The 26,470-nt window shown below is 30.8% G+C and overlaps 2 protein-coding genes across 2 annotated transcripts in view; one reads left to right on the top strand and one right to left on the bottom strand.

Annotated features, from left to right (window-relative positions):
* Nucleotides 1-26,470, top strand: part of LOC126743880 (D-2-hydroxyglutarate dehydrogenase, mitochondrial) — a 91,523-nt gene that overhangs the window by 21,957 nt on the left and 43,096 nt on the right. The gene's annotated exons all lie outside the window — the stretch shown is intronic.
* LOC126743884 (defensin, isoforms B and C-like) lies at nt 19,617-21,907 on the bottom strand. The gene is made up of 2 exons (XM_050451136.1): nt 21,741-21,907; nt 19,617-19,827 (listed from the first exon to the last, which is right to left on the bottom strand). The coding sequence occupies exons 1-2, from the start codon at nt 21,823-21,825 to the stop codon at nt 19,673-19,675; spliced, it is 240 nt and encodes a 79-aa protein (XP_050307093.1). The 5' UTR covers nt 21,826-21,907; the 3' UTR covers nt 19,617-19,672.

Here is a 26,470-nt window from a genome sequence, read left to right as displayed (position 1 = left end):
ATCATATTTTCCATCAGGAAATTGAGGGCTTATTTGATCAATAATATCAGTTACATATGAAGGTTTTTTAAATTTTTAATGATAATTCATTCGCATTGATTCGATTCACATTGGAAGGCATTCTTTTTTGTTACAGATACTTAACACATTTGAACTCAAGCAATTAAATAGAGGTTTCTTTCCAGGCAGTTTAGTATTTTTTCACGAATTTTGATACATTTTCCAATTCTTGCTATGCAATTTTTTGGAAAATTGATTAATTTATTTCCAGTGGAAAAAAGTATCCATTTGCATTCATGCAGAATTCCATCTGGAAGGGTCACAGTTGTAATATTTTTAGAATAATTCCAAATAGAGCTAATAATTTTTTTTCAAGCCATTTATGATGTTTCCAGACCATAAATTCATATAAAAATTAACGTTATTTAAAATCGCTGTTTTAAAGACATCTTCCACATATTTGGAGTCTTTCTGAAGATATTTTACCTGGAAGGAGTAAACTAATTAAACAAAAAAATGGTTTGTTTTTGCAGGCACTTGATAGTTATTCATTAATTCAACATTTCCATGCACATAATATGAAATGAACAGACCAGAGACAAAACCATCTTCAGTAGGAATTATAAAACACCCTGTAACATAAAAACGATTCACTTTTCAAGATTCCTGTATATGAAGCAATTGCGATGTAATTTTGGGACACCCTGTATATATAAAATTATGCTTTAACATAATATAACCGATATACTACATAAGGGTTGCTAAGGTAACCTCCCCACTGACACCCGGCAATTTCCAGGGATCTATGGGGGTTTCACATGATTAGTTTCCCTCATAAAGGCAGAAGGGAGGAAAGGGGTTTGTATAATATTCTCATTAAGGGCTGGTTTCGGATTAATTAGAAGGGAAACACCTTCGCACATTATATTAGAGATTTTCGTATAAGAGGGAGACTCTTTATTTTGCACTTAAAGCGGCATGTCTGGCCTTTTCAAGCAATTCTAATCTTCGGCAAAAATCGAAGAATATTTTATAGAATTTGCCGTTATAGAAGGCTGACCGGTTTATACCTGAATTTTCGGCCTTTTGTTACCTATATACACGCTCTCTTGGCGAACCTTGAATAGTTTGGTGAATTTTTGATTTATGGGTTTAGTGGGGTCGGGGTTATTGCATTCTTTTCCCGTGTATACTATACAGGGTGTTTTAAAATTTAAAAAAAAAAAAATCAGGCAGTTTTTCAGGTAGTTAAAGTCTCTTTTAAGTTTTCATTGCATGCACATTTTAAGGTCCAGCACGATCTTTTTTTCTTCTATTTTTAAGGTAGTTTTCATTCAATATCCTAATTTTTCCACATAGTTGACTTTTGATTTATTGGGAACACAGATATTCCATTGTTTTTCCATGTATAATATACGCAGCTGAAAGCTTTTTTATTTTTGTATTTAAAATTTTTGTAAAGTAAGGTTCTGAGGTCATGTTTGTTCTTCAAAGTGAGCTCTCACTTTAATGTTTAATATCTCGAGAAATAGTGGTCGTATTCTTATGAAATAAAAAGCCTGATATTAAGAAATCAATTCTTTGCAAATATTGTCTTACATTCAAGAGAGTCCAAGCAACAGTTTTGGAACTATAGAAAATTTTGTACAGTAAGGTCCAGAGGTCATGTTTGTTCTTCAAGGTGAGTGCTCACTTTGAAGCTAAATATCTCAACAACTAATAGACGTATTCGTATGAAATTAAAAGCCTGGTATTAAGAAATCAATTCTTTATAAATGTTGTTTTACAATCAAAAAAATCCGAGCAACAATTTTGGAACTAAAAAAATGTTTGTGCAGTAAGGTCCAGAGATCATGTTTGTTCTTCAAGGTGGAAGCTCACTTTGAAGCTAAATATCTCAACAACTAATGGACGTATTCTCATGAAATAAAAAGCCTAGTATTAAGAAATCAATTCTATGCAAATATTGTTTTACATTCAAGAGAGTCCAAGCAACAGTTTTGGAACTAAAGAAAATTTTGTACAGTAAGGTCCAGAGGTCATGTTTGTTCTTCAAGGTGAGTGCTCACTTTGAAGCTAAATATCTCAACAACTAATGGACGTATTCTCATACAATAAAAAGCCTGGTATTAAGAAATCAATTCTTTATAAATGTTGTTTTACAATCAAAAGAATCCGAGCAACAATTTTGGAACTAAAAAAATTTTTGTGCAGTCAGGTCCCGAGATCATGTTTGTTCTTCAAGGTGAGAGCTCACTTTGAAGCTAAATATCTCAACAACTAATGGACGTATTCTCATATAATAAAAAGCCTGGTATAAAGAAATCAATTCTATGCAAATATTGTTTTACATTCAAGAGAGTCCAAGCAACAGTTTTGGAACTATAGAAAATTTTGTACAGTAAGGTCCAGAGGTCATGTTTGTTCTTCAAGGTGAGTGCTCACTTTGAAGCTAAATATCTCAACAACTAATGAACGTATTCTCATACAATAAAAAGCCTGGTATTAAGAAATCAATTCTTTATAAATTTGTCTTACAATCAGAAGAATCCAAGCAACAATTTTGGAACTAAAAAAATTTTTGTGCACTAAGGTCCAGAGATCATGTTTGTTCTTCAAGGTGAGAGCTCACTTTGAAGCTAAATATCTCAACAACTAAAGGACGTATTCTCATAAGATAAAAAGCCTGGTATTAAGAAATCAATTCTATGCAAATATTGTTTTACATTCAAGAGAGTCCAAGCAACAGTTTTGGAACTATAAAAAATTTTGTACAGTAAGGTCCAGAGGTCATGTTTGTTCTTCAAGGTGAGTGCTCACTTTGAAGCTAAATATCTCAACAACTAATGGACGTATTCTCATACAATAAAAAGCCTGGTATTAAGAAATCAATTCTTTATAAATGTTGTTTTACAATCAAAAGAATCCGAGCAACAATTTTGGAACTAAAAAAATGTTTGTGCAGTAAGGTCCAGAGATCATGTTTGTTCTTCAAGGTGAAAGCTCACTTTGAAGCTAAATATCTCAACAACTAATGGACGTATTCTCATAAAATAAAAAGCCTGGTATTAAGAAATCAATTCTATGCAAATATTGTTTTACATTCAAGAGAGTCCAAGCAACAGTTTTGGAACTATAGAAAATTTTGTACAGTAAGGTCCAGAGGTCATGTTTGTTCTTTAAGGTGAGTGCTCACTTTGAAGCTAAATATCTCAACAGCTAATGGACGTATTCTCATATAATAAAAAGCCTGGTATTAAGAAATCAATTCTATGCAAATATTGTTTTACATTCAAGAGAGTCCAAGCAACAGTTTTGGAACTAAAGAAATTTTTGTACAGTAAGGTCCAGAGGTCATGTTTGTTTTTCAAAGTGAGCACTCACTTTGAAGCTAAATATCTCAACAACTAATGGACGTATTCTCATGAAATAAAAAGCCTGGTATTAAGAAATCAATTCTATGCAAATATTGTTTTACATTCAAGAGAGTCCAAGCAACAGTTTTGAAACTATAGAAAATTTTGTACAGTAAGGTCCAGAGGTCATGTTTGTTCTTCAAGGTGAGCACTCACTTTGAAGCTAAATATCTCAACAACTAATGGACGTATTCTCATATAATAAAAAGCCTGGTATTAAGAAATCAATTCTTTATAAATGTTGTCTTACAATCAAAAGAATCCAAACAACAATTTTGGAACCAAAGAAATGTTTGTGCAGTAAGGTCCAGAGATCATGTTTGTTCTTCAAGGTAAGAGCTCACTTTGAAGCTAAATATCTCAACAACTTATGGACGTATTCTGATATAATAAAAAGCCTGGTATTAAGAAATCAATTCTATGCAAATATTGTTTTACATTCAAGAGAGTTCAAGCAACAGTTTTGAAACTATAGAAAATTTTGTACAGTTAGGTCCAGAGGTCATGTTTGTTCTTCAAGGTAAGTGCTCACTTTGAAGCTAAATATCTCAACAACTAATGGACGTATTCTCATAAAATAAAAAGCCTGGTATTAAGAAATCAATTCTATGCAAATATTGTTTTACATTTAAGAGAGTCCAAGCAACAGTTTTGGAACTAAAGAAATTTTTGTACAGTAAGGTCCAGGGGCCATGTTTGTTCTTTAAGGTGAGTGCTCACTTTGAAGCTAAATATCTCAACAACTAATGGACGTATTCTCATAAAATAAAAAGCCTGGTATTAAGAAATCAATTCTATGCAAATATTGTTTTACATTCAAGAGAGTCCAAGCAACAGTTTTGGAACTAAAGAAATTTTTGTACAGTAAAGTCTTGAGGTCATGTTTGTTCTTCTAGGTGAGCACTTACTTTAAAGATGAATATTTCAAAAAATAGTGGAGATATTCTTATGAAATTAAAAGCCTGATATTAAGAAATCAAATGGATCTTCGATAAAATCTTCAAAATTTCAGTTTTATTGTAGCCCCACCCAAGAACAAAAAAAAACTTGAAAAATGGCACCTCCGACCCTGTCCCAAAGAAGTAGGAAAAAAGCGAAACAGCTGCACATCTGTGTGTGTTTTGTTGATCCTATCCGTGGGGCGACCCATGGGATTCGTCCCCCTTTTGTCCTTTATACGTGCCTGAAACCTTATATTCGACGCTGCTGAATTACCTCCGGACAGTGGCGTCCCTATATCATTTTTGTTCTTTTTTTTTATTTTATTTACGTCACCTAAACAGATTACAAAATCTAATTAATTAGTAGGCAAACATAAAAAAGTAGTTTTTTAATAATTACAGATTACAGGCAGGATAAAAATCTTTAAAAATCACGGTTGCAAACTACAAGTTCTAATTCATCAATTGTCAAGTATGACCTTGGACTTTGACACCATGAATCTAGATGGTGTGCCAATATTCTCTAACTCGGTTTTCTTTGGTTTAAAAACTAACACAGGCCATAGTGACAAGCACTTTTTTCTTCTTGAGAATAAAACGGGCTTAACTCTGTCTTATTATGTTTCATATTTCATACTTATTGGAGACAACCCCATTAACTTGTAAACTTCTTTACCCTATTGTAAGTATTTTTGTACTCTATCTACCTACATCTACCATCTAACTACGCCTTTATGTTCATACATGGCAAATACAGGATTTAAGGTGGCTTTATTGGTATTTGCTTGGAAGGTCCTACGGTAGACCGATTTTAGTAAGGATTTAATGGGATTTGTTTGGTTTTGGAGTGCATCATTCAATAGAGCAAGTATAAAATATAGCTCAAAAATGAAATGATCGGTTTTTGAATATGATCTTCTCATTTAGACTTGAAGGAATATTTTGAAAAAAAGTGGATGGGACGCCACTGGTTCGTCAAAAATTTATTTAGATAATACGTCGGAGCCTGGGGCAACAACAACTGGCACCGCGGCAGGGAATCGGTCAGGGGAGGGGCACGGTGGGGGCCCGAGGGGCTCTCGGATAGAAGGGGCAAACAAAGAGCGTCACGTTTCGAAAGTTTCGAAGGACGAATGCCTTCCGTTCGTTCGTATTTCGTTTCTCGATTATAAATTTCAAGTAAGTCGAGTCGGTCTAGTTATCGAGAGGTTGTCCGCGAATATCGAGGGAATATACTGAGAACATTCGTGTGTGCGAAAACAAGAGGGTTTTTGCGTGTATGTGTGTTTTGTGACATGAAATAGAAGAAACCGTGATTTAAGTGTTCTTAACGGCAGTGATTTTTTTGGAATTTTTTTTAAGTTTGCCAGAAAAAAAACAAATTTATCTCCCTAAAGAAATATAAATTTTAATTTATAAAAAATTAGTTTTTAACATTTAATATTTTCTTGAGCCGGCCCTGTTCTATTCAACCTGGGCAAATGACAGATAAACCGCGTGTTTACTGTCAGTTGTCAAGGGAGCAGACAGGCACTGGGTCAGTCTAACAGGGTGGCACCAAGTATTTTTTTAAAATATTTTCACTTATATATAAAACTGTAACAATAGATTTCTTGATCTTATTATTAATGGTAATGGTACAAAAATCATTTTATTTAATTTTGGATGAACATGCCCATTATCTTGCTCTCGTAATTTTTTGAAATATTGCCAATCCGCACATTTTAAACGAAAAATAGCACTAACATACACATATATAACTTTAAATAATTAAAATATTTAAATATTACAGAATGCATATAACTATAAAAAGGCTTATTTTGTCACTTTATACAATCCGTTAATGACACAACTCGATTGGTCCTTTCTGTTGGTGTTGATGAATCAATTTTTAAAGATTCTGGGTACTAAGGGCAATATAGTACTTATAGGTCTTTAAATTCCTTTACATGGTTCAAATTTCCTTTAGCAGAAATCTACTATTAAAGAGAAAATTACATTTTTAGCTTCTATTGCTAATTTTCGATTGCTAACGCCGTCAGACTCAAAAAAAGTACTAATTTGAAACACCTGTCTCTAAGTATGGATAAATCACCGAGGCAACAACAGGAGTATCGAAATTTGAAGGCAGAACTTCAGAGGCGTAAGGAGGCTGGTGAGTCAGGTCTGAGAATTGTCTACTCCAATGGATCCCAGAAGATTGTGTCCTTGGATAACAATCGTAAACAAAAAAACCAATAGCCTTGTCCAACGGGGATATCTCTATAATTTACCAGAATGTTAGGAGACTTAATAGCAAAACACACGAATTCTACAAGTCAGTGTCCGGTGGCGATTATCAACTTATATGTGTATCTGAGACTTGGATTCAGGATGGTGTATGGGATCAGGAACTTTTTGAAAATAACTATTTAGTGTATCGTAAGGACCGAAATCTCAAGGCTCTTGGAGTCAAAAGAGGAGGTGGAATTCTTGTTGCTGTTAGACATGACTTGGCATCTGTCAGGGTTGATTTGAAGGACTTGGAGGTCATACTACCATCTATGGATATTGTGGGTTGCAGGGTGTCTGTAAACAAGACAAGTGTTTATATTTTTGTTATATATATACCACCAAACTCGCCTTTAGAAAATTACTTGTCTCTCTTTGATTACCTTTCCTCTTTTAGGGCAATTCAGAACCAAAATATTTTGTTGTTGGGGGATTTTAATATGAGGTTTATACAGGATAATGTTTATGATTGTAAGACTAAACTTGCTGGCCTAAGGGATTTTATGGCGTTTTTGAATCTCTCTCAATTTAATAATGCCCTTAACTGCAACAATAATTTGCTTGATCTAGTTCTCTCCAACTTCCAGTGTTCTGTGGATAGGGACGACCAACCCCTTGTCACTGAGGATGCATATCACCATGCTATTAATATCTCGTTGAATCTTGTCAAATTCGAGAGTGTTACAGATTTCCCCTCCAACAATGAGAGTCCTAAGTATAATTTTCGGAGGGCTAATTTTCCCTATCTTTACCAGCTTATCTCTGATGTGGATTGGACTTTTATACACACCCAGTCAGATGTTAATGAGGAAGTTAAAACCTTTAATGACAAAATCCATGAAATTTTTTGTCTAGCTGTTCCTCGTTTTCGACCCTCTAATAGTAAATACTCATATCCTGTGTGGTACACTCATGAAATTAGGAAATTATTAAAATTAAAGTCTAGGCTACATAGGAGATGGCTTCATACACGGTGCTCTGCTGCTTATGAGGATTTTAGAGCTGCTAGGAGGGTAGTAAAAACAAAAATGGATCTTGCTTATCACGAGTATATATCCAGGACTGAGTCAGCTATTCAGAGTGATCCAAAGCAATTCTGGAGGTTCATTCACCTTAAACGAAACAACTCTCGCATTCCAGGTTCTATGAGCTATAAGATACCACTGTTGTGGGTCCTAAAAGTATTGTAAATGCTTTTTCTGATTTTTTCAGGAGTGTTTATGTTGAGTCCTCTATTGTTCAGCCCAAAGAATCTGATACATATGGTTCAGACAACATTTTGGTCCAATCTTTTGTTAAGGCAGATGTAAGAAAAGCTTTACAGAAGTTAAAAAACAAAGAAACTGCGGGTCCTGACCAAAGACCTTCATTTCTTTTGCGTGACTGTGCATCGGCCCTGGCTGTACCGCACTCTTACAAATCTTTAACTTATCACTCAAGACCAATACATTTCCGGAAGAGTGGAAAAAGGCTAAAATATGTCCAGTGTTTAAGAGTGGCGACCATGGCAGAATAGAGAACTACAGACTGGTGTCAATTCTCTCTAATTTTTCGAAGGCCTTTGAGATATGTGTGCACGATAAATTGTCTCCTCAAATTAAGCACATAATTACAGAAAAGCAGCATGGTTTCTTTCAGAAAAGATCTACTGTCACTAATATGGCTTGTTTCTTGGAAACAGCATATCTAGCTATAAATCAGAAAAGCCAGTTGGATGTGCTGTACACAGACTTCTCGAAGGCTTTTGATCGGCTGGATCACGGTTTGCTGGTACGGAAGCTCGTTTCGGCTGGATTTCATCGTTGTCTGGTGGAGTTCTTCATCTCATATCTGACTGGCAGGCTTCAGTATGTTGAATTTAATATGGTCTTGGGTCTGAGTATTATGTGGCTTCGAGTGGGCGCCCCAAGGCAGTAACCTCGCCCCAATGCTGTTCGATCTATTTATTAATGATTTAGTTGATTGTATGGAGAGTTTCTGTCTTTTATTTGCTGATGATCTGAAGTTGTTTCGTATCATTCGTACTATGCTGGACTGCCTGAAGCTGCAAGAGGACATGAATAGGGTCTTTGAATGGTGTGAAAGAAATAAACTACCCCTAAACTGTAACAAATGTAAAAAAAATGACAATTTCCATTCTTCATGAAGAGATTTTATACCCATATATATTGAGTGGTTCTCAGTTGCTAGACTGTTCTTCAGTGAAGGATTTCGGCATTAAAGTAGATAAAAGGCTCACATTCAACCAGCATGTAGCACAGGTCACTGGTTCAGCCTTAAAATCCCTCGGGTTTATAGTAAGGTCCACTTCTCAATTTAAGAATATATCCAGCTTGACTGTATTGTAAAATTCATTAGTAAAGTCTAAATTGGCTCTATGTTGTGGTTCCCCTTCTATGATGTTCATGTTAACAGACTGGAGTATGTACAGCGCAGATTCTTAAAGTTACTTTCCGTTAAGTTGGATGGAGTTTATCCAATAAGAGGTGTGGAACAGGAGTACCTGCTGAATAGATTCAACTATTTGTCACTAAAGCAAAGTACTATTCTCTCTAGTCAGATATTTTTATATAAACTTTGTAATAATAAAATTGATTGTTCTGAGCTCTTAGAGAGGCTACCTCTATTTGTATCTCTTGCCAATATAAGGAGGCACCATATATTTAATCCCTCTCTTAACTTAACAAATCTGTCCAGCACTGTGCTGTGCTTGTACATGGTATAATCAGATGAATGCTATAGATGTTTAGCAGCACTGAATATGTTTTTAAAAAAAGGATGTGTTCCTCACTTAATTTGAATGATACCTGATTATTTTTCTGTGATTGTTATCATTTGGTTAGTGTGTCTTATATTTTTACAATTATGCTATTGTTTTAAATTTTGTTATCACTCTATATTAGATCTTATATTATTTTTTTATATTATTTTTTTTGTACTACTTATTTAAGGTGCTTATAACTTGTACTGTTTTTAAACTAATTTTAATTATTTCGATTGTTTTGTAATTGGGAATTTTCCTGTTGGACAATAAACTATTTGAATTTGAATTTGAGAATGACAAAAAATTTCCTGCGGAAATGCGTCCTGTCCATTTTCTGGATTTTAGAATAACTGAAATCAGTTACATAAAAAAAATTTTGTTTATTTAATATTTCGAAGTGTCAAATAAGCAAAAACTACCAACAGGTTTCTGCGGAAATGCATCCATCATTTACAATTTCCAACTCTGGAATAACTGAAATCAGTTACATGATGTTTTTGATTTATTTTTTAGCTATTTTTTTAAATATAAATATGCTAAAAACACTGCAGGGATGCATTATCGTTTGGTTGGGTTGGGTTTTATATAATATTTATTTTTACTTAAATCCAACCCAACTGACTGAACTTTCGTTTAGCTGAAATCAGTTATTAGCAAAAAAATGATGTATTCCCGCAAAGTGTTTTTTAGCAATAAATCAAAAACATCTATTCATGTAACTGATTTCAGTTATTCTAAAGTCGGAAATTTGTAAATGATCAATACACTTCCACAGAAAAATGTTGGTAATTTTTATTTAATGGACACTTCCAAATACTAAATATAAACCAAAATTTCTTACATAACTGATTACAGCTAAACAAAAGTTGAGCCCTTTGCATCACTAATCTTTCCTAAGGATTTTATAATTGCCCTTTTCCAGATTGTAGGATGAAAATTTTGTAAAACGCAGCTGTTAACAGTATTAAGTAATGACTTCAGCAAAAAGGCATACTCAGATTTATTGTTATTTATTAACCCTTGATTTATTATTACTTGATCAATTGCTCTATTGCAAATGGTTTTTACAATTTTAAGTAAAATTAAGGGATTCATTACAGTAAATTTCAATTCAGATTTTATCTTAGATGTTGTATTAGCTGTTTTACTCAAATTTTTGGTTATTAAAACAAATTAAGTTAAAAGATGTATTAGTAAGAGGAGAATAGGGCTGAATAGGAGACTTATATATAAATACTAACTATTAAGCAGTAATAAAGCCTACTTATAAATGTAAAATACCGAAAATAGTTTTATAACTTAAATCAATATAACAGAATTCTAAAAATACTAAAAACATATCCTACTAAAGTATAATATTCAGTATTGCACCAAAAAAAAAAAAATAATTAAACATTTTCTCTTATTTAACTCTTAAATCTAGATAAGGAAATGCCCAAAATTTCAACCTCCCTAGTATTGACAATTCTTAGAGTTCTTTCAATAGGAGCATGTAATGCATAATTGACACTATGAAATGGTAATGAAAAGACACGATACTGCCTTAAATTCCTAGATGGAATATTAAATTGTATTGTCATCAGAAGTTCCGGACAAATTATCTGACCATTCAATAATTTATACAAAAAAATTAAATCTGCATATATCCGTCTTTGTCTCAATGTCTTCATATCAAGCATTTCTAAAACAGTATCATAAACATGATCATCCGGAATTCTTATTAGAAGTTTATAGAGACAAAACCTAATAAATTTGTTCTGAACTCTTTCCAAGGACAAGCAATTATTCATGTAAAAGGGCGACCATATCACTGAGCCATATTCCAGCAATGAAACAACCAATGACATGTATAACCTCTTACAGGTCTCTATAGAAAATTCTTTACAGTTCCTTAGTACAAAACCCAGATTCTTTGAGGATTTGAGAATAATATTGTTTATGTGTGCATTAAAGTTTAAATGAACATCAAACGAGATACCAAGATCTTTAACTATGCTGCAATATTGAAGTGTACTTCCTTGAATGCTATATGAAGTGACAACCTTTTTAGTATGCTTGAGAAAACTTATATAATTGCATTTGCTTACATTAAAAAACAAATTGTTGTTAACACACCACTCATTCAATCTATCCAAATCACGTTGCAGTAGCAAGTATTGATAAAATCTCTCTAAAAAACTTCAAATCATCAGCAAATAAAAGGAAGTCACTGTTCTCAAAACAGGCACCAATAAATATCATTCACAAAAATATTAAAGAGCAAAGGTGAACAGTGCCCACCTTGTGGAACACCTGAAGTGACATTAATATAGCTTGATCTTGCATTACCTATTCGTGCCTGCTGGGTCCTCCCTGACAGGGAATTTACAAACCAATTCACCATAAGATTAGAAAATCCAAAAATATCCAATTTTTTGGCCAAAATACTATGGTCAACTCTGTCGAACACCTTGGAGAAGTCGGTGTAGATTACATCCATCTGACATCCCCTCTCCAAGGCACTCAACAGATTCTGCTGAAACACTAACAAATTAGTCTCAGTAGACTTTCCAGAAATAAATCCATGTTGTTCGCTAAGTAACAACTCTTTACAATAAAAATATAATTTCATATCATCATAGATAAGACTGTCCAGGAGCTTCGGAATGGCTGATTGTATACAAACACTTCTGTAATTCTCGATTTTGCTATTGTCGCCAGATTTAAAAATTGGCATTACAAAACTATGTTTCCACAAGGTTGGAACTTACTTCAGAATTAGATCCCATAGTTTAATAGGCTCAGTAATGACTTGCTTTAAATTCAAAATATTATAATACCTATATAAATATAGTTTACATTATATTGTGAATGAAGGATGGCAACCTTTGAATTTTTAAAATTTTGATTTTAAATATGAAAAGTGTCTTCGGTATTTCGAAACTTTAAAGTGCTTTTTGGATGCTTTAGACTTAGAATATTTATGGTAATAATAACCCCAACAAATTTTTGAATCTTATTAAGAACTGTGTATTTAAAAATATGTTTTACTCTGAACCAACAATTACCTACTACTGAAATATTACATTCTTTCGCTAACTACTTTCAAAGATCTTTTTTAATATCTACTTAATCTGAACTAATAGCTAATCTAATGGCTTTTGATCTTGTAATATTGATTTGTAAATAATACTCTTAATATAAACATCTTATATTTTTCCAAATGCCATCAACTGTAAATAAATTTATAGCGGACCCAGATCTCATTTCAAAGATCTTCAAAGTATTAATTTACTTACTATGCAAGGTTTTCCCCCAGTAGTACAATAAAATAAAAGTTAGCTTAAGTAAGTCACACTTAAGGTACACAAAATAAAATATATAAAAAATAACCCTGACTATACTGAAATTATTAGATAGGTACCTAAAATTTATATTGTTCATTGATATATTATATCTCATCAATGTTTAAATTATGTAACAATAAAAGAGTTTCTCTTAGTGCATAGAATCTTAAATTCTTGTGGTTAAATTTTTTTTTGATATTTGGTACACTCTAAGGACTTCTCAAGTACTTTTACACATAGGCTAAAAATTAAGACATTGACATTCTTCTCACAGGAGGGCCTGGAAGAAATAAAATAATTTCTCTCTTTTTCGCAACTGAATATCTTAATTTTTAGCAGCTAAAATCTTGTAATTATTGATTTTTGGGGTTATTCTATAGGTTTTTTTAGCACTTTTTTTACTAAAAATTAAAATATTAGTATGCTTCCTTATTGGAGTGCCTGAAAAAATAAAATAATTTATTAACTACTACTACAGAAATATATAATTTTATGTTCAACAGTATCTCCCTCTTACATGCATTGATATAAAACAAACTGGTTTGTCTGCTGGTATGCACATCAGGTGCATAAAATTTTAATATTGTAGTTCCATTGAAGGACAGTTTATTGTATTAATCATTACTTTGTGACCCAGAGACTATATTTACAAATGGCTCTTCATACGTCATATTTTTACATAAACTTCAAATAAGGAGATGAACACACTAACCAGAAGTAGTCCAAGTAGATCCAATTTTTATTAAATCCATGTTTGAAACACATTGCAACATTTTAAAAGCTTAGGCATAATTTTTTTTAAAATTATATGACCAATATGATCAGTGAACAGTATCTGAACATTATTGAGTTTATATGGATATTTAGACTGGTTTAACTTGCTCGGAAATATTGTGATTTTATATTTTGTAAGATGTAGGTTCATTTTGTTTTCTGTGCACTAATTACATAGTTCAGAAATATCTTCCTGCAGTGATTCTCCTTTTAAAACACTCATGATGTCAGGATGTCATTAGCAAATAACTCAAAGTAAAATGGAGCTTGATTGATAGGCACCTATTTTCACAATTTGTTTATCACTTACACCATAGGAGCTTAATTTGTGTAGCAAGATATTGCAGTCGAAAGGCTTTTTTAAAATCAATAAATTATGTCTACTTGGACCTTGCTTCTATATTCTAGCATTAGCAAGATAGCTTGAAAAGATTCAATCAATCAATGCTTTATTGTCAAGAAATTGTTACAATTTGTAGAGAAAGCTGTAAAACAAAAAAGACACAAAAATACAAACAAAACAAAATTAAAGAAAAGAAAAACAAAACAAAATTAAAAAATAAATAAAAAGAATATCTACAATATATACAGATTAATACAATTTAGAAATTGTAAGTAGTCAAAAAAATTGATTATCGAATTAATTTAGCAAGATTGACCCTTAATGATTTTTTGAGATTTTCACAATTGATTCGAATAATTAAACCGCAGATTGGCCTGCAATTTGTAATATGAGATCTATTTCTTCCTATAAATAATAATAATTGTAAATGTAAGGAGATGGATATGATAATGTGGGGCTACGATTTAAGTACGGGTGGAATCCTATATCTGGACCAGAATCTTTAGATCAATTATCAATGATTCGATATCTGAAATGCATTGATTACAATTGTTAAATTGACTCAAAAAAGTCTGTAATTCAAACATCTCCAAATTTCATTCGCTCGGTTTATCTTTGCACATTACCTCTTGATTTAAAAAAAAAACCAAAAGCATTTGATGCTCTTCAAACAGTTTTTGTATGTACAATATTAATTATATAATGTATTTTATTTAATAGTTTTGTGTGAAAAATATGAAGAAAAATTGCAGGCAAGTGAATATCTTCAATTCTTGTACCTAGTGAATTTATTTATATCTGGGATACACGGCTTCCCAAGTATTTTTTGAAAAAATTGTTAAAATCCATACACTAAACATAAGGATATCGACATTTTTCTCACAGGAGTGCCTGAAAAAAAATCCAATAATTTGTCTTGTATTGGCAACTGAATATCTTAATTCCTGATGACTAAAGTGTTATAATTATTAATTTTATATCCGCTCTTTGTCAGGTGTATCATCACATCCATACCATTCACATCCTGTACGTCAGTTTGCAGAGTATTACACTCAACAAAAAGCATAAGTAAAATCAACCAAAAAGAGCATATGAAAATGCGTCAAAATACCTTCATATAAACCAAACGTTGATTTTAACATGGTCTTAGCGAATTAACTAAATAATAGTCATTTCAATTCACTTAAATTTTGACTTCCATTTAAGTTTAACAAAAAAATCAAAACGAAAGGGTTTAATCCTTTAATATGAAGAAATTGGTTCTCATAACATTTGTTTTATTTTTTTTTATTGAACATACATGACCATTAACGAGTATAAAATTAATAATAATTTTTAGCTACAATTTTAGTCAGATATTAATTATTTTGGTTGGGTTTAATAAAACACAAGATTTTTATCCAAAATTTCTTAAAATTAATCCATAAATAACTTAAGATTATTTGGTCAACTTTAAAAATATTTTTAAAATTATCCTTATTTAAAATATACTTAAAGGCAATTTAAAAAAATAAATTTAATTTTTTTTTGCTTTTACACCTTTGATGATTATACCAATTTTGTTTTATATCTGTTACATTATTTTTATAACCAATTATCAATTATAAGCTTGTAATAATATTTTGGTTTTATATATTCAAAACCATTTGGTGATTTATATAGGTGAATAGGAGCGTAGTGAAATTCATGAAGCTGTGTTGAAAATATAAAAAAATTGTTTATTTTATTTAATACTTTATAAGATTGAAAGTGATTGTCGATTTTACTAATTTTATGCTCAACACAAATAACAATTTTTTTAAATTTTCTTTAATTTCCACAGCTATATGAACAATCTCATACAATTTTAATGATTGAAAGTAAAAAAAAATTGACCTTATACAGCGTATTTTTATATTTTACTTCCCTAAGAAAAATCAACGATTCTGAGCTTACAATTGCATCGTTAAATAAATCCAAATTTTGTATTCTTTCATAATAGGGCATTTCTTTTAAAGTAGATTTAGTGATATGCTTAGATTTATACTCTAATTCTGGCTCATCACTTAAGCTGATTTTATTTAATAATCTATCGCAAAATTTAAATGTTAAATATTCATTAATTCATAGCAAGAAACTATAACAATATACGAATACAAAAGTTGAAAATGTATTAACCTAGTTACTGGAAAATTAACAAAACACTTGTTTGTTGGGCAGCAAATGTAATGATTTTAATATAGGTTTTTTTTGTGTGCAGGTTAATGTGGATCCATAAGTATTGCACAAGGAATAAGTGGATATACTTTAAAAATGAAATTGGTAATAATGAAAAAATTACTTACATTTTAAGATTTCAAATAAATTTTCAAAGCCCCAACTTTGCAAAGTTTCCTCGATTTCTGGTTCAGACTCGACTTGATAAGTCAGCCCAGAATATTTTACACCAATTTCAAGAGGATTAGACAGGCTGGATAAATTAAGACCACCTTCGTCTTCGTTGTCTTTAGTTGAATTGAGTAGAGAATTTACAAACTGATTTGTATATCTTACTGAAAAATCATAATCCATCTTTACTACACCAATTGTTTACTCACTCTTATAAAATATAAAAAATAACTCACAAAACACTGAGTGTATAATACAAAATGAAGAAAATTATTTCCTATTCCTATTATTTGGCGCGCAATTTTATCAACGTGCTATTGTGGAAAAGATTGAAACGGGCCGCAAGCAAAGAATATGTATGGTGTGCTACTTATATTTCCAGGAATACCGAAAAACGTTGTAAATTTACCTGGAATAAGTGGTAAAATCAATCAATGAATATAGTTATTTGAAACAACATTGTGGATGATTTTAGTTTCAATTAACAAAAAAGTATGGTTATGTAACCCAACTATTGTTAAATTATACTATTTCTTAAGTAAATTTTATTAGACAATTGACAATTTCTTATTGTTAAAATAACTATTCCCAATAAGTAAAATTAACTTATTAAATATTATCGCAAACAATAATTTGGTTTATCCAAATAAATTAGTGGGATGATTCAATAAAAAATAGTGTTCATTTTCTATATATTAGTAGTTTAACAAAGAATGTGGGTTAAATATATTATAAAATAATAATTAAAAATAAATTAAACATTTTTTTGTTTGAATTAACAAAATTTTACTAAACGGTGGGAAAACAAATAAAGAAATAGTTAAAATAACTTTTTTAATAACGAAAATGTTGTCAGGCAACAAAACTTAAGTTAAAATTATCTAAATTATTAGATAAATTAATTTTGTATGGTAACAATTTTTTTATGATTACATTAACTTTTACCCTTTAGTTAAAATAAAAATATAGTAGTTTTTTTACAAAAAAAGCGGTTTTGTTACTTAACAATATTTTTTGTTTGAATCAACCTATCAAATTTTTCTGAGTGTACAGTAAACACTTTCGCAATAGTTATTTAGTAGAAGTTCATCCTCTAAATCTAAAGAGAAATCACTATTCATTGGCCAGGTTATTTCCAAAGTATAAGCTCTGTATTAATGATAGATCTGATATAATTAATTATTTATAGACCTGTATTTATTATTTGTAATATCCGTAAAGTTTTTGAGTCTCTAATTCATGATATTAAAAATATGATTGTTTCATGACAGAATGGCTTTCTTAAGGAAAGATCTAGGACAACAGATCTTATGTTGACTGTACCAAACCTTTTGATCAGTTGGATGTTAGTTTACAATCGTACCTGTGAGGTCGTACTCAGTATATTGAACTAAATAATGCAAAATATTAATCATACGAATGATAAACTCGGCTGTAATTTTTTACTTCAATTACAATGTTGTTCTTTTAGGGATCTTGGAGCTTTTTTCGATTCCAGACAGTCTTTTACTCTACATATAGCTATAATCTATCTTCTATCACCAGGTTTAGTTGACCATTCAGATAATTAGTTGAGACTAATAAGCACAGTGGGTACTATCACCTAAGAGCAAATCCTACAGAAAGGACTAATTAAACCATTTAAACTATGCTCGGTATATATCTTTCTGATAATCATTGGGAATATGCGATATTAATCTGGAGACACAAAACTGAACCTCGATTTCGTTAACTTTGGTAGAGATGTATGTAGATTAAATCTGCAGCATCATATTAAATGTGACTATCTAATAAAATGAATGTTGAGTACTTATCCAATCAGCTGGTATGTTGGAAAAATTATTCATTGTTAGATGCGCTAGTAAATTGAAACAAACGTTTGTCAAATGATGAATTTGGTAACTATAATAAAGGTATTTGGCATGTAAAAGATCTGAAAGAGTCACTTGACTTGGATGTGTTGATAAGGAATTTATGAAATAATGTATAGTTAATAATTTAGTGGGTAAATGATTTTTTATTATTAGGTAATAGGTGGCAATTTTTCGTTGACGTTTGCCTTGAAATATTGCCGTTTTTCATTACTAAAAAATTGCAACTGTTTTAAAGAATAAAGTGTGTACATATTTGGAACGAAATATTTAAAAAATCAGGTTAACTTAGCTTCATTGTCAACATTAGAATTACAGTTATTTTGATCAGAAAAGGGATTGTTTATTTGCTACCGGCAAATTTCAATAAAAGTAAACATTCATTGATTATTTGTCATTCATTAGACGTCACACTCCACTTATGTATCACATTTATTCTTTACAGATTTAGCATTACATGACCCTAATTCAATGAAGATTTAGGTGTAAATTTGGGGGCTATATTGGACATTATTTACTTAGTAGTTGGTTACTTACTTAGAATGTACCCGTCTCAGGGTTTTGTTCATTAAAATTTACTTGAAAAATATAATGCTTTTGCAAAACTTAAAAATTTAAAATATTTTGCTCTTCTGCTTTTATATAAATTTTTTAACAATGACTTAGATTTTCCCTGTCTTACAAACAGACATCTTTCTACCTAAAAAACCAACCTACTGAAATTTTCACTTTTATTATATCTGTCAGATTTACAATAATGATACTCATAGTCAAATATTTTGAATATTATGAAATTTGTCATATTGTTGATCATTAGGACCAGTTAATTGTTTTATTATATTTATTAGTTCTTTTTACACCCTTAAATAAAGTGATACCTAATGTCAAGCGGTAATTAATTATTTATTTTAATTATTTCTAAGAAATTCTATGTTATGATTTTGTTATATATTTGTGTACTTGTAAATGAGTCTGTTTGACCTGTAAGGCCTAAATTGTAAAATAAATATTTTTTTTTACTTTACCCTTAAATTTAAATATTAATGTAAATAATTATTTTAACGAATAAACAACCTTAAAAAAAACTCTTTTTTTGTTTTATTTCTTATGGCAATACGCATAGAATAATGATGCTCGAAAATAGCAAACCAGAGGGACTTTTTACCGCGTCTTATCTCGCTCTAATTTGCACTATATGTAAAAGGTAGAAAAGGAGCGCCTGTGTTACCACAAAGAACCTTATATCCCCCCCTTCCCTCCAATGAGCCCCAAATAAAGCTCATTTCCTTTAGGAATTTTTTCCTTTGTATCCAGACCGCATTAGGTTTCCCCACTCCGAAATTGCGGCTTGATTAAGAAAATTACCCCCAGAAAACAAAGGAAAGATTAAAGTAAAAAAAGGGAGTATTCTACTTAATTAGAGGGTAAACCTATACAGGGCGTGGAAAGTGGAAAATACAATATTACAGAAATTTGTAAAAAATGAAGGTGAAAATAAAGTTGAGGAATGAGAGGAGGGTTTACATAATAATAAAATGAATAATTATGCAAAAAAAAATCGTAATTTATTAATAATTAAAAAATGAAACGTATAAGGTCTTAATTTCTACAAACGCACACTTTATTGGCGTTACAATGGCCGCCCTTCTTCTTCAAGGTTAAACAGTGGGCGGCGCATGCGGAATCGTTCAGTTTCACCCCCGCCACCTCGAAGCTGAGCAGGTCGCAGGTGGCCCTTTTTACTATCACGTGACCTGCGCATATAAAAAAAAGAATGAGTCTCTAGGATGTTATCTTAGTCGCCCTGTAGATATATTTTTTTTGAAAAAAATGAATATACTGAGCAGGGAAAAAAATATGATAATTGATTTTTTTTATGTATTAGGTAATTTACACAGTGCAAGTCTCTCACTTGGAAGAAATTCACTTAATCGGAGGTGTTCTTTTTTCGGAAATATATGTCGATTAGTATTTTAAATTACCTTAATTTTAATGTAAAAAAAATTATACGGGGTATCTTACATGCTAGATATGCTATCATTGATTATTTCTTTAAATGGCAACCCTCCCAACAGATCATGTATTATTATCGTTAAAAATATATTTATTCAACATTTAAACTCGATTACTACACCTCAAATATTTGATGAAATTCTTCTGACATATCACTGTTTTTCGTCCATATTATCCAATCTAATAACGCTGTTTTATATTAAATATGTATATATAAAATTATATTAAATTTAAATAAACAAACTGTGTTAATAGATTAGATAATGACGACGAAACCAGCTGCTATGCATGAGTATTATTTTGGAAAACAATGATTTTTGACAACAATTTCTTACTGGTAAGTTGTATGGGGTGGGTGGGGGGGTAAGGGTAGGATTAATAAAAAACGTTTTTTTTTTGCAAAAAATAATTACCTGAGAGAAAAATGCTTTTTAAGAAAATTATAGGTGATAAAAAGTCTATAGTTTTTGTATCTATACTACTAATCACTGTTTTTCTTCCATATTGTCCAATCTTATAACGCTGTCTTATATTAAATATTTATATATAAAATTATATCATATTTAAATAAACATTGTTATTAAATTGAATATTGAATATACAATATTTTCTGCAAAAACATTGTTTTTCATCGACACAACCCTTACCCCCCCACTCACCCCACACAACTTATCAGTAAGAAATTCGTTTGAAAAATCACCATTTTTCGTCCATAATATCTAATCTAATAGCACTGTTTTTGTATTAAATATTTATAGATAATTATATCAAATTTAAATTAAAAAAACTGTGTTAATAGATTAGATATTAACGACGAAACCACGCATGCGTATTAATTTGGAAAACAATGATTTTTTAAAACAATTTCTTACTGGTAAGTCGTGTGGGGTGGGTGGGGGGGGCAAGGGTAGGGTTAATAAAAAACGTTTTTTTTTTGCAAAAAATAATTTCCTGATAAAAAATGCTATTTATGGAAATTATAGGTGATAAAAAATCTATAGTTTTTGTATCTATACTTTTCTCGTACATAATTATAGTAAAAAATAATACTTATATCATATACGATTCTGTTTACACAAGAGAGAAAATTTTACTCCTAGTCTTTTAAACGATATTCAACAAACATTACCTAAACATCAAAAATTCATTCAGTCAAACAGTCTTTTTTTAATGAGTGTTCAAAATGTCCTCCATTTACTAACTGTCAATACCCCAATCGCAACTGAAACACGTTTCTAATTGGTTCTTTTAAATCTTCAAATCGGCCGGTTTAGTCTTGTTGTCCATAAGATGTTGACCATAAAATGTTGCCCATAAGAAAAAGTCCATAGCAGTTAAGTCCGGAGACCTGGGTGGCCTCAATTTAAAGGGCCCTCTCTCCTAATCTATATACCTGGATCTAGGTCCTTGTGCAACAATTTTAAATATCCATGAAGATTTTCATGGAAAGCTTTTCATCTTTCCAGCATATTTCCGAAAAAAATACACCTTTGATTTAGTAGATGTATTCCAAGTGAGAAACTATTTAAACCCTATTTGGATTGGTTGAATTTGTTTGTAAAGGTTTAACGAAATTTATTTCTAATTCCAAAAGGACCTCTAACTACAGGGTGGTTAAAAGAAGATACATTTATAAAAATAAGGATTTACTTACCATCAACTTCTTCAGCGAGTGGAGCACCATAAGTGCCGATAACAACTACACAGGCGAGCACGAAAAATAACGAAAATTTGTACATTTTGTTATAAACAAATTCCGACTTGTGAAGGAACGAATGCTCAAGCGGTTCTTGTGGTTCGACGACAAGAAATCGGTCTTTTATTGCACCAATATCGATAAACAAACAAGGGGATTTACTCTTCTTGTAATGGACAGGACCGTACTATAGGAAGTCAATAAAAAATTCACCTGATATCCACCTTTGTTGTACTTTTTACAGTTCCTCAAGGATCAGCATTGGGTCCCGATATTATTTAATATTTATATTAACGATCTTTTACAGTTAGTACTGTCTATGCAGACGACACTATTCTTTATGCAGATAAGGCAGTTCATAGGACAAAATACAGAACTCATCAGTGAGACAAAATAAACTTCATGCAATTTACTACTCAATAGTGTATTCAGTACTAAAATATTGCATAAAGTAGTGATCTTTCGACAGTTTTACAGTCATTGGTTGTTGTGCAAAAGAGAATCAACATAAGCTGATGAAGCCTAATATTCACCAAGTTTACTGTTTTACAACCCTGCTATTTGAAATATGTTTAAAAAAAAAATTTACATAATTGTAGTTTTTTTTGCCTAAAAATATCAGAATAGAAGTGTTTAAAGTTTGCTCCAAGGTTTAAACAATGAATTCCCTTACTCCGTTTCTGTGTCTGTTATTGGTTAGTCTGAGAAGAATAAACAATTAATTATAAAAAAACTCCGTATGAAAATGAACAAAGAGGAGGTACTTTACATCGGTACGGGGGAATTACCTGATGCTATTGTTCAACGGGTTTCTTTTATTTTCAAATATAAGCAGAAAATTTTTTTTAGGTATTATTTTATAGGTAAATGGCAATTTTTTCTAAATCAACTAAATCTGCATTTTTTTGATAAATGCAGAATATCTCTTTTATGCGTTATCAGTCCTATAATTAAGCTGATTAATTATTTAGAGGTATTTTTGAGAAATTGGAAAAAGTCGCCCAGTCCTATATACAGGATAGTCCCTAAACCTTTAATCCATTTTCAGTATAGTCGGTTCCAAATTTGTACAAGATTTTGAGAAAAAGTTTTTTTTTTGAAAATTATGATTTTTTTTTGTAATTATTCGACACAGTAGTCATAAGTCAAAAAGTTGAGCAGATGGCATTTTGAAAATTTGTACACATATTCTCTGGACAATTTAGTTGGACACCTATTTCAGCGTTTTTCTAAATTTGTACAAGATTTTGAGAAAAAATTTTTTTTTTGGAAAATATGATTTTTTCTTTTAATTATTCGACAAAATACTCATAAGTCAAAAAGTTGACCAGATGCCATTTTGAAAATTTGTACACATATTCTCTGGACAATTTGGTTGGACACCTATTTCAACGTTTTTGGAAATTTGTACAAGATTTTGAGAAAAAAAATATTTTTTCAAAATTTTGATTTTTTTTCTAATTATTCGACATTGTACACATAGTTTGTACATATATTCTCATAATTTGTACACATATTCTCTGGACAATTTGGTTGGACACGTATTTCAGCGTTTTTCTAAATTTGTACAAGATTTTGAGAAAACAAAATTTTTTTTGAAAATTATGATTTTTTCTTTTAATTATTCGACAAAATACTCATAACTCAAAAAATTGACCAGATGCCATTTTGAAAATTTGTACACATATTCTCTGGACAATTTGGTTGGACACCTATTTCAGCGTTTTTCTAAATTTGTACAAAATTTTGAGAAAAATTATTTTTTTTGAAAATTATGATTTTTTTCTTTTAATTATTCGACAAAATACTCATAACTCAAAAAATTGACCAGATGCCATTTTGAAAATTTGTACACATATTCTCTGGACAATTTGGTTGGACACCTATTTCAACGTTTTTCTAAATTTGTACAAAATTTTGAGAAAAATAATTTTTTTTGAAAATTATGATTTTTTTCTTTTAATTATTCGACAAAATACTCACAAGTCAAAAAATTGACCAGATGCCATTTTGAAAATTTGTACACATATTCTCTTCATATGCTTCAAACAAAACCTCACCAACTGAGAAAAAAATTGCTTGGTTTTACATATTTAGAATAAATAAATAAATTACTTTAAGTCCATGAATAAAAACAAGTGACTTTAAATGCTTATGGAATAAGCTTGAACATGGCTTCAAATGTAGGAAATTAATTGAAAAGTGACTTAATGTCCTAGAGACCAGAAAAAATGGCTTGGCTTCAATTGCCTGAAAAAAACGAATAAATGACTTTAAAAAAGTTTAGAAATATAAACACCAACTCAAAAAAAAATTGGTAGTTTGTACCCCACACACTTGACTTTTATAAGCGATTTTCTGTCAACTAAATAACAACTTTTTGATAAAGAAATCTGGGATCTACCATTTTCATATTCATTTTTTTTTCCTTCAAATGAGTTATTGCTAAAAATGAAGACACACGGTACAATTGATAGAAATGCCCTTTATAACCGTGATTCAGACGATTTTTAAGGTCAGAATTACCTTTAGAAAAGGCATTACTGGACAGACAAGATATATTTTTCTAAAAATCCTACGCAAATAGAATTACTACACTGTAACCATAAAAATGATGAGGTAACATATATATAAATTCCCTGGTATGTTTATTTAAAAACCTTCCCGGGACAGCACCACACAATTGATTTGCTTGTTTACATCTCGAGGACCACACAGAAAGTTTGTTTTGTTTATTTTCTCTGGAGATATTTCGACGTTTTATACAGGATGTACTAAAAAAAATCAGACTGAAAAAATCAGTTATAATTTCGTAAAAAACAGTGATATTTAGGACATACTTAGGGTACACTTGAGAGGCATTTGCTCTAATGACCAACTAGACCAACATATTTATTCCAAAGGACTTTTTTAAGTTCCCTTAGGATAAATTTTGCCCATCAAAATACCTACTGTCTGAATTAGTAGTTAAAAATACCTCCTTAATAAAAAGACTAAACTTATTAAAATACAATTAAAGTACTAAACTTATTAAAATACAATTAAAGTTTTTTTTTAATTAAAAAAAATAGTTTGGACACCTTGTATATTGCCATCCAATATGCAAAATAAATCCGAGGATACCTTCAAAATTAATATACCTACTAATAGTGAGTTGTTTTTTTTTTAATACAGGGTGTTTTATTTATAAATAGTTTTGGACGATTTTTACTGTGGGTCTAAAAAACTTCGATTTAAAAAAATTACCGTGGGACACTATATAGTGCATTTAAGAATTAATACAAATCGTTGGATATTTTTGCTTTTTTATATATTCGTTTCATAATAATGATTTTGGGTGTTGAGGATGTCTCAAAAAAATTATGGTACTTGTGACTTTTTTTTAATAATAAGTCACACATGGTCAATTTTTTAGCTTATGAACAGTGTGTCAAATGTTAAGAGAAAAAGCAATATTTTCAAAAAATATTTTTTTTCTCGAAGTCTTACATTAGTACAAATTTGGAAAATTGCTGAAATAGGTGTCCAACCAAACTGTCCAGACGAGAATTATTAGTTTTTAAAGTGAGCAGTCCCTTTAAACCTAATTATCTGGAAAACTACTGGGAATATTTTCATAGAACAAAAAGTATATTATTAAGAAATTAATTGTCATCAAATGTTATTTAGGATCCAAACCAGTCCAAGTAACATTTTCCATAATATAAGACTTTCTGTAGGGACCAATAAAAACTATTAATTTTCGAGGTTGGTAGTCACCTTAATGTCGAATATCTTCAAAACTACTGCGAACATTCTCGTGAAACAAAAAACATGTTATTAAGCAAAGAATATGCACCAAATATTACTTAGGGTCCAAACCAGTTCAAGCAAGATTTTCCAAAATATCAGACTTTCAGTGATGACCAATAAAAAATATTAAATTTCAAGGTGCGTAGTCACTTTCAGGCCGAATATCTGGAAAACTACTTGAAATATTCTCATGAAACAAAAAGTATATTATTAAGAAAATAATTGTCATTAAATGTTAGTTATGGTCTAAACCAGTCCAAGTAATATTTTCCAAAATATCAGACTTTCAGTGGTGACCAATAAAAATTATTAATTTTCAAGGTGAGTAGTTACTTTAAAGTCGAATATCTGGAAAACTACTAAGAATATTTTGATCAAACAAAAAGCACGTTATTAAGCAAAGAATGTGCACCAAATATTACTAAAAGTCCTAACCAGTTTAAGCAATATTTACCAAAATATGAGACTTGACTTAGAAGACTAGTATGGTCATTCCAACTGCGTCAGATTCCTCTTTTTTGACCTACTCAATTTAACTTTAATTCCCTGGAAGAGCATATTAAGAAGACAAAGCAAAGTAATAAAAAACGTTCTGATTTTCAATAATCAGCTTTTTAAGACCATAATACTTAAAACTGCGTCACCCTGTATATCTAAAATGGTTAAAAAAAAATGACTCGATTCGCCGTCATCAGGACCAGACCGAGGCAGATTATATTATTGATCGATGGAGGGTAGATATAGGGAGACATGAAGGGCGTACAGGGAGCCACCCCCCCGAAATGCCAGTGCCATTGCGAATATTTACCTGATGGATCCGATGAGTTGAAGTAAGATAGATAATGCAAATTTCCAATAGTTTAGGTTGTATAATTGAGCGATGAAATGAAACAAAC

The sequence above is a fragment of the Anthonomus grandis genome, chromosome 13 (genome assembly GCF_022605725.1).
Source record: "Anthonomus grandis grandis chromosome 13, icAntGran1.3, whole genome shotgun sequence".
Lineage (NCBI taxonomy): Eukaryota > Metazoa > Arthropoda > Insecta > Coleoptera > Curculionidae > Anthonomus > Anthonomus grandis.
Note: the sequence above shows the minus strand (reverse complement) of the source record. Positions and strands in the feature narration are given on the sequence as shown.

Coding starts and splice junctions, on each gene's coding strand:
- LOC126743884 (XM_050451136.1), bottom strand. CDS start 21,825: ATGTACAAATTTTCGTTATTTTTCGTGCTCGCCTGTGTAGTTGTTATC. Junction 19,828..21,740: donor ACTCGCTGAAGAAGTTGATG/GTAAGTAAATCC, acceptor TTATATGCGCAG/GTCACGTGATAGTAAAAAGG.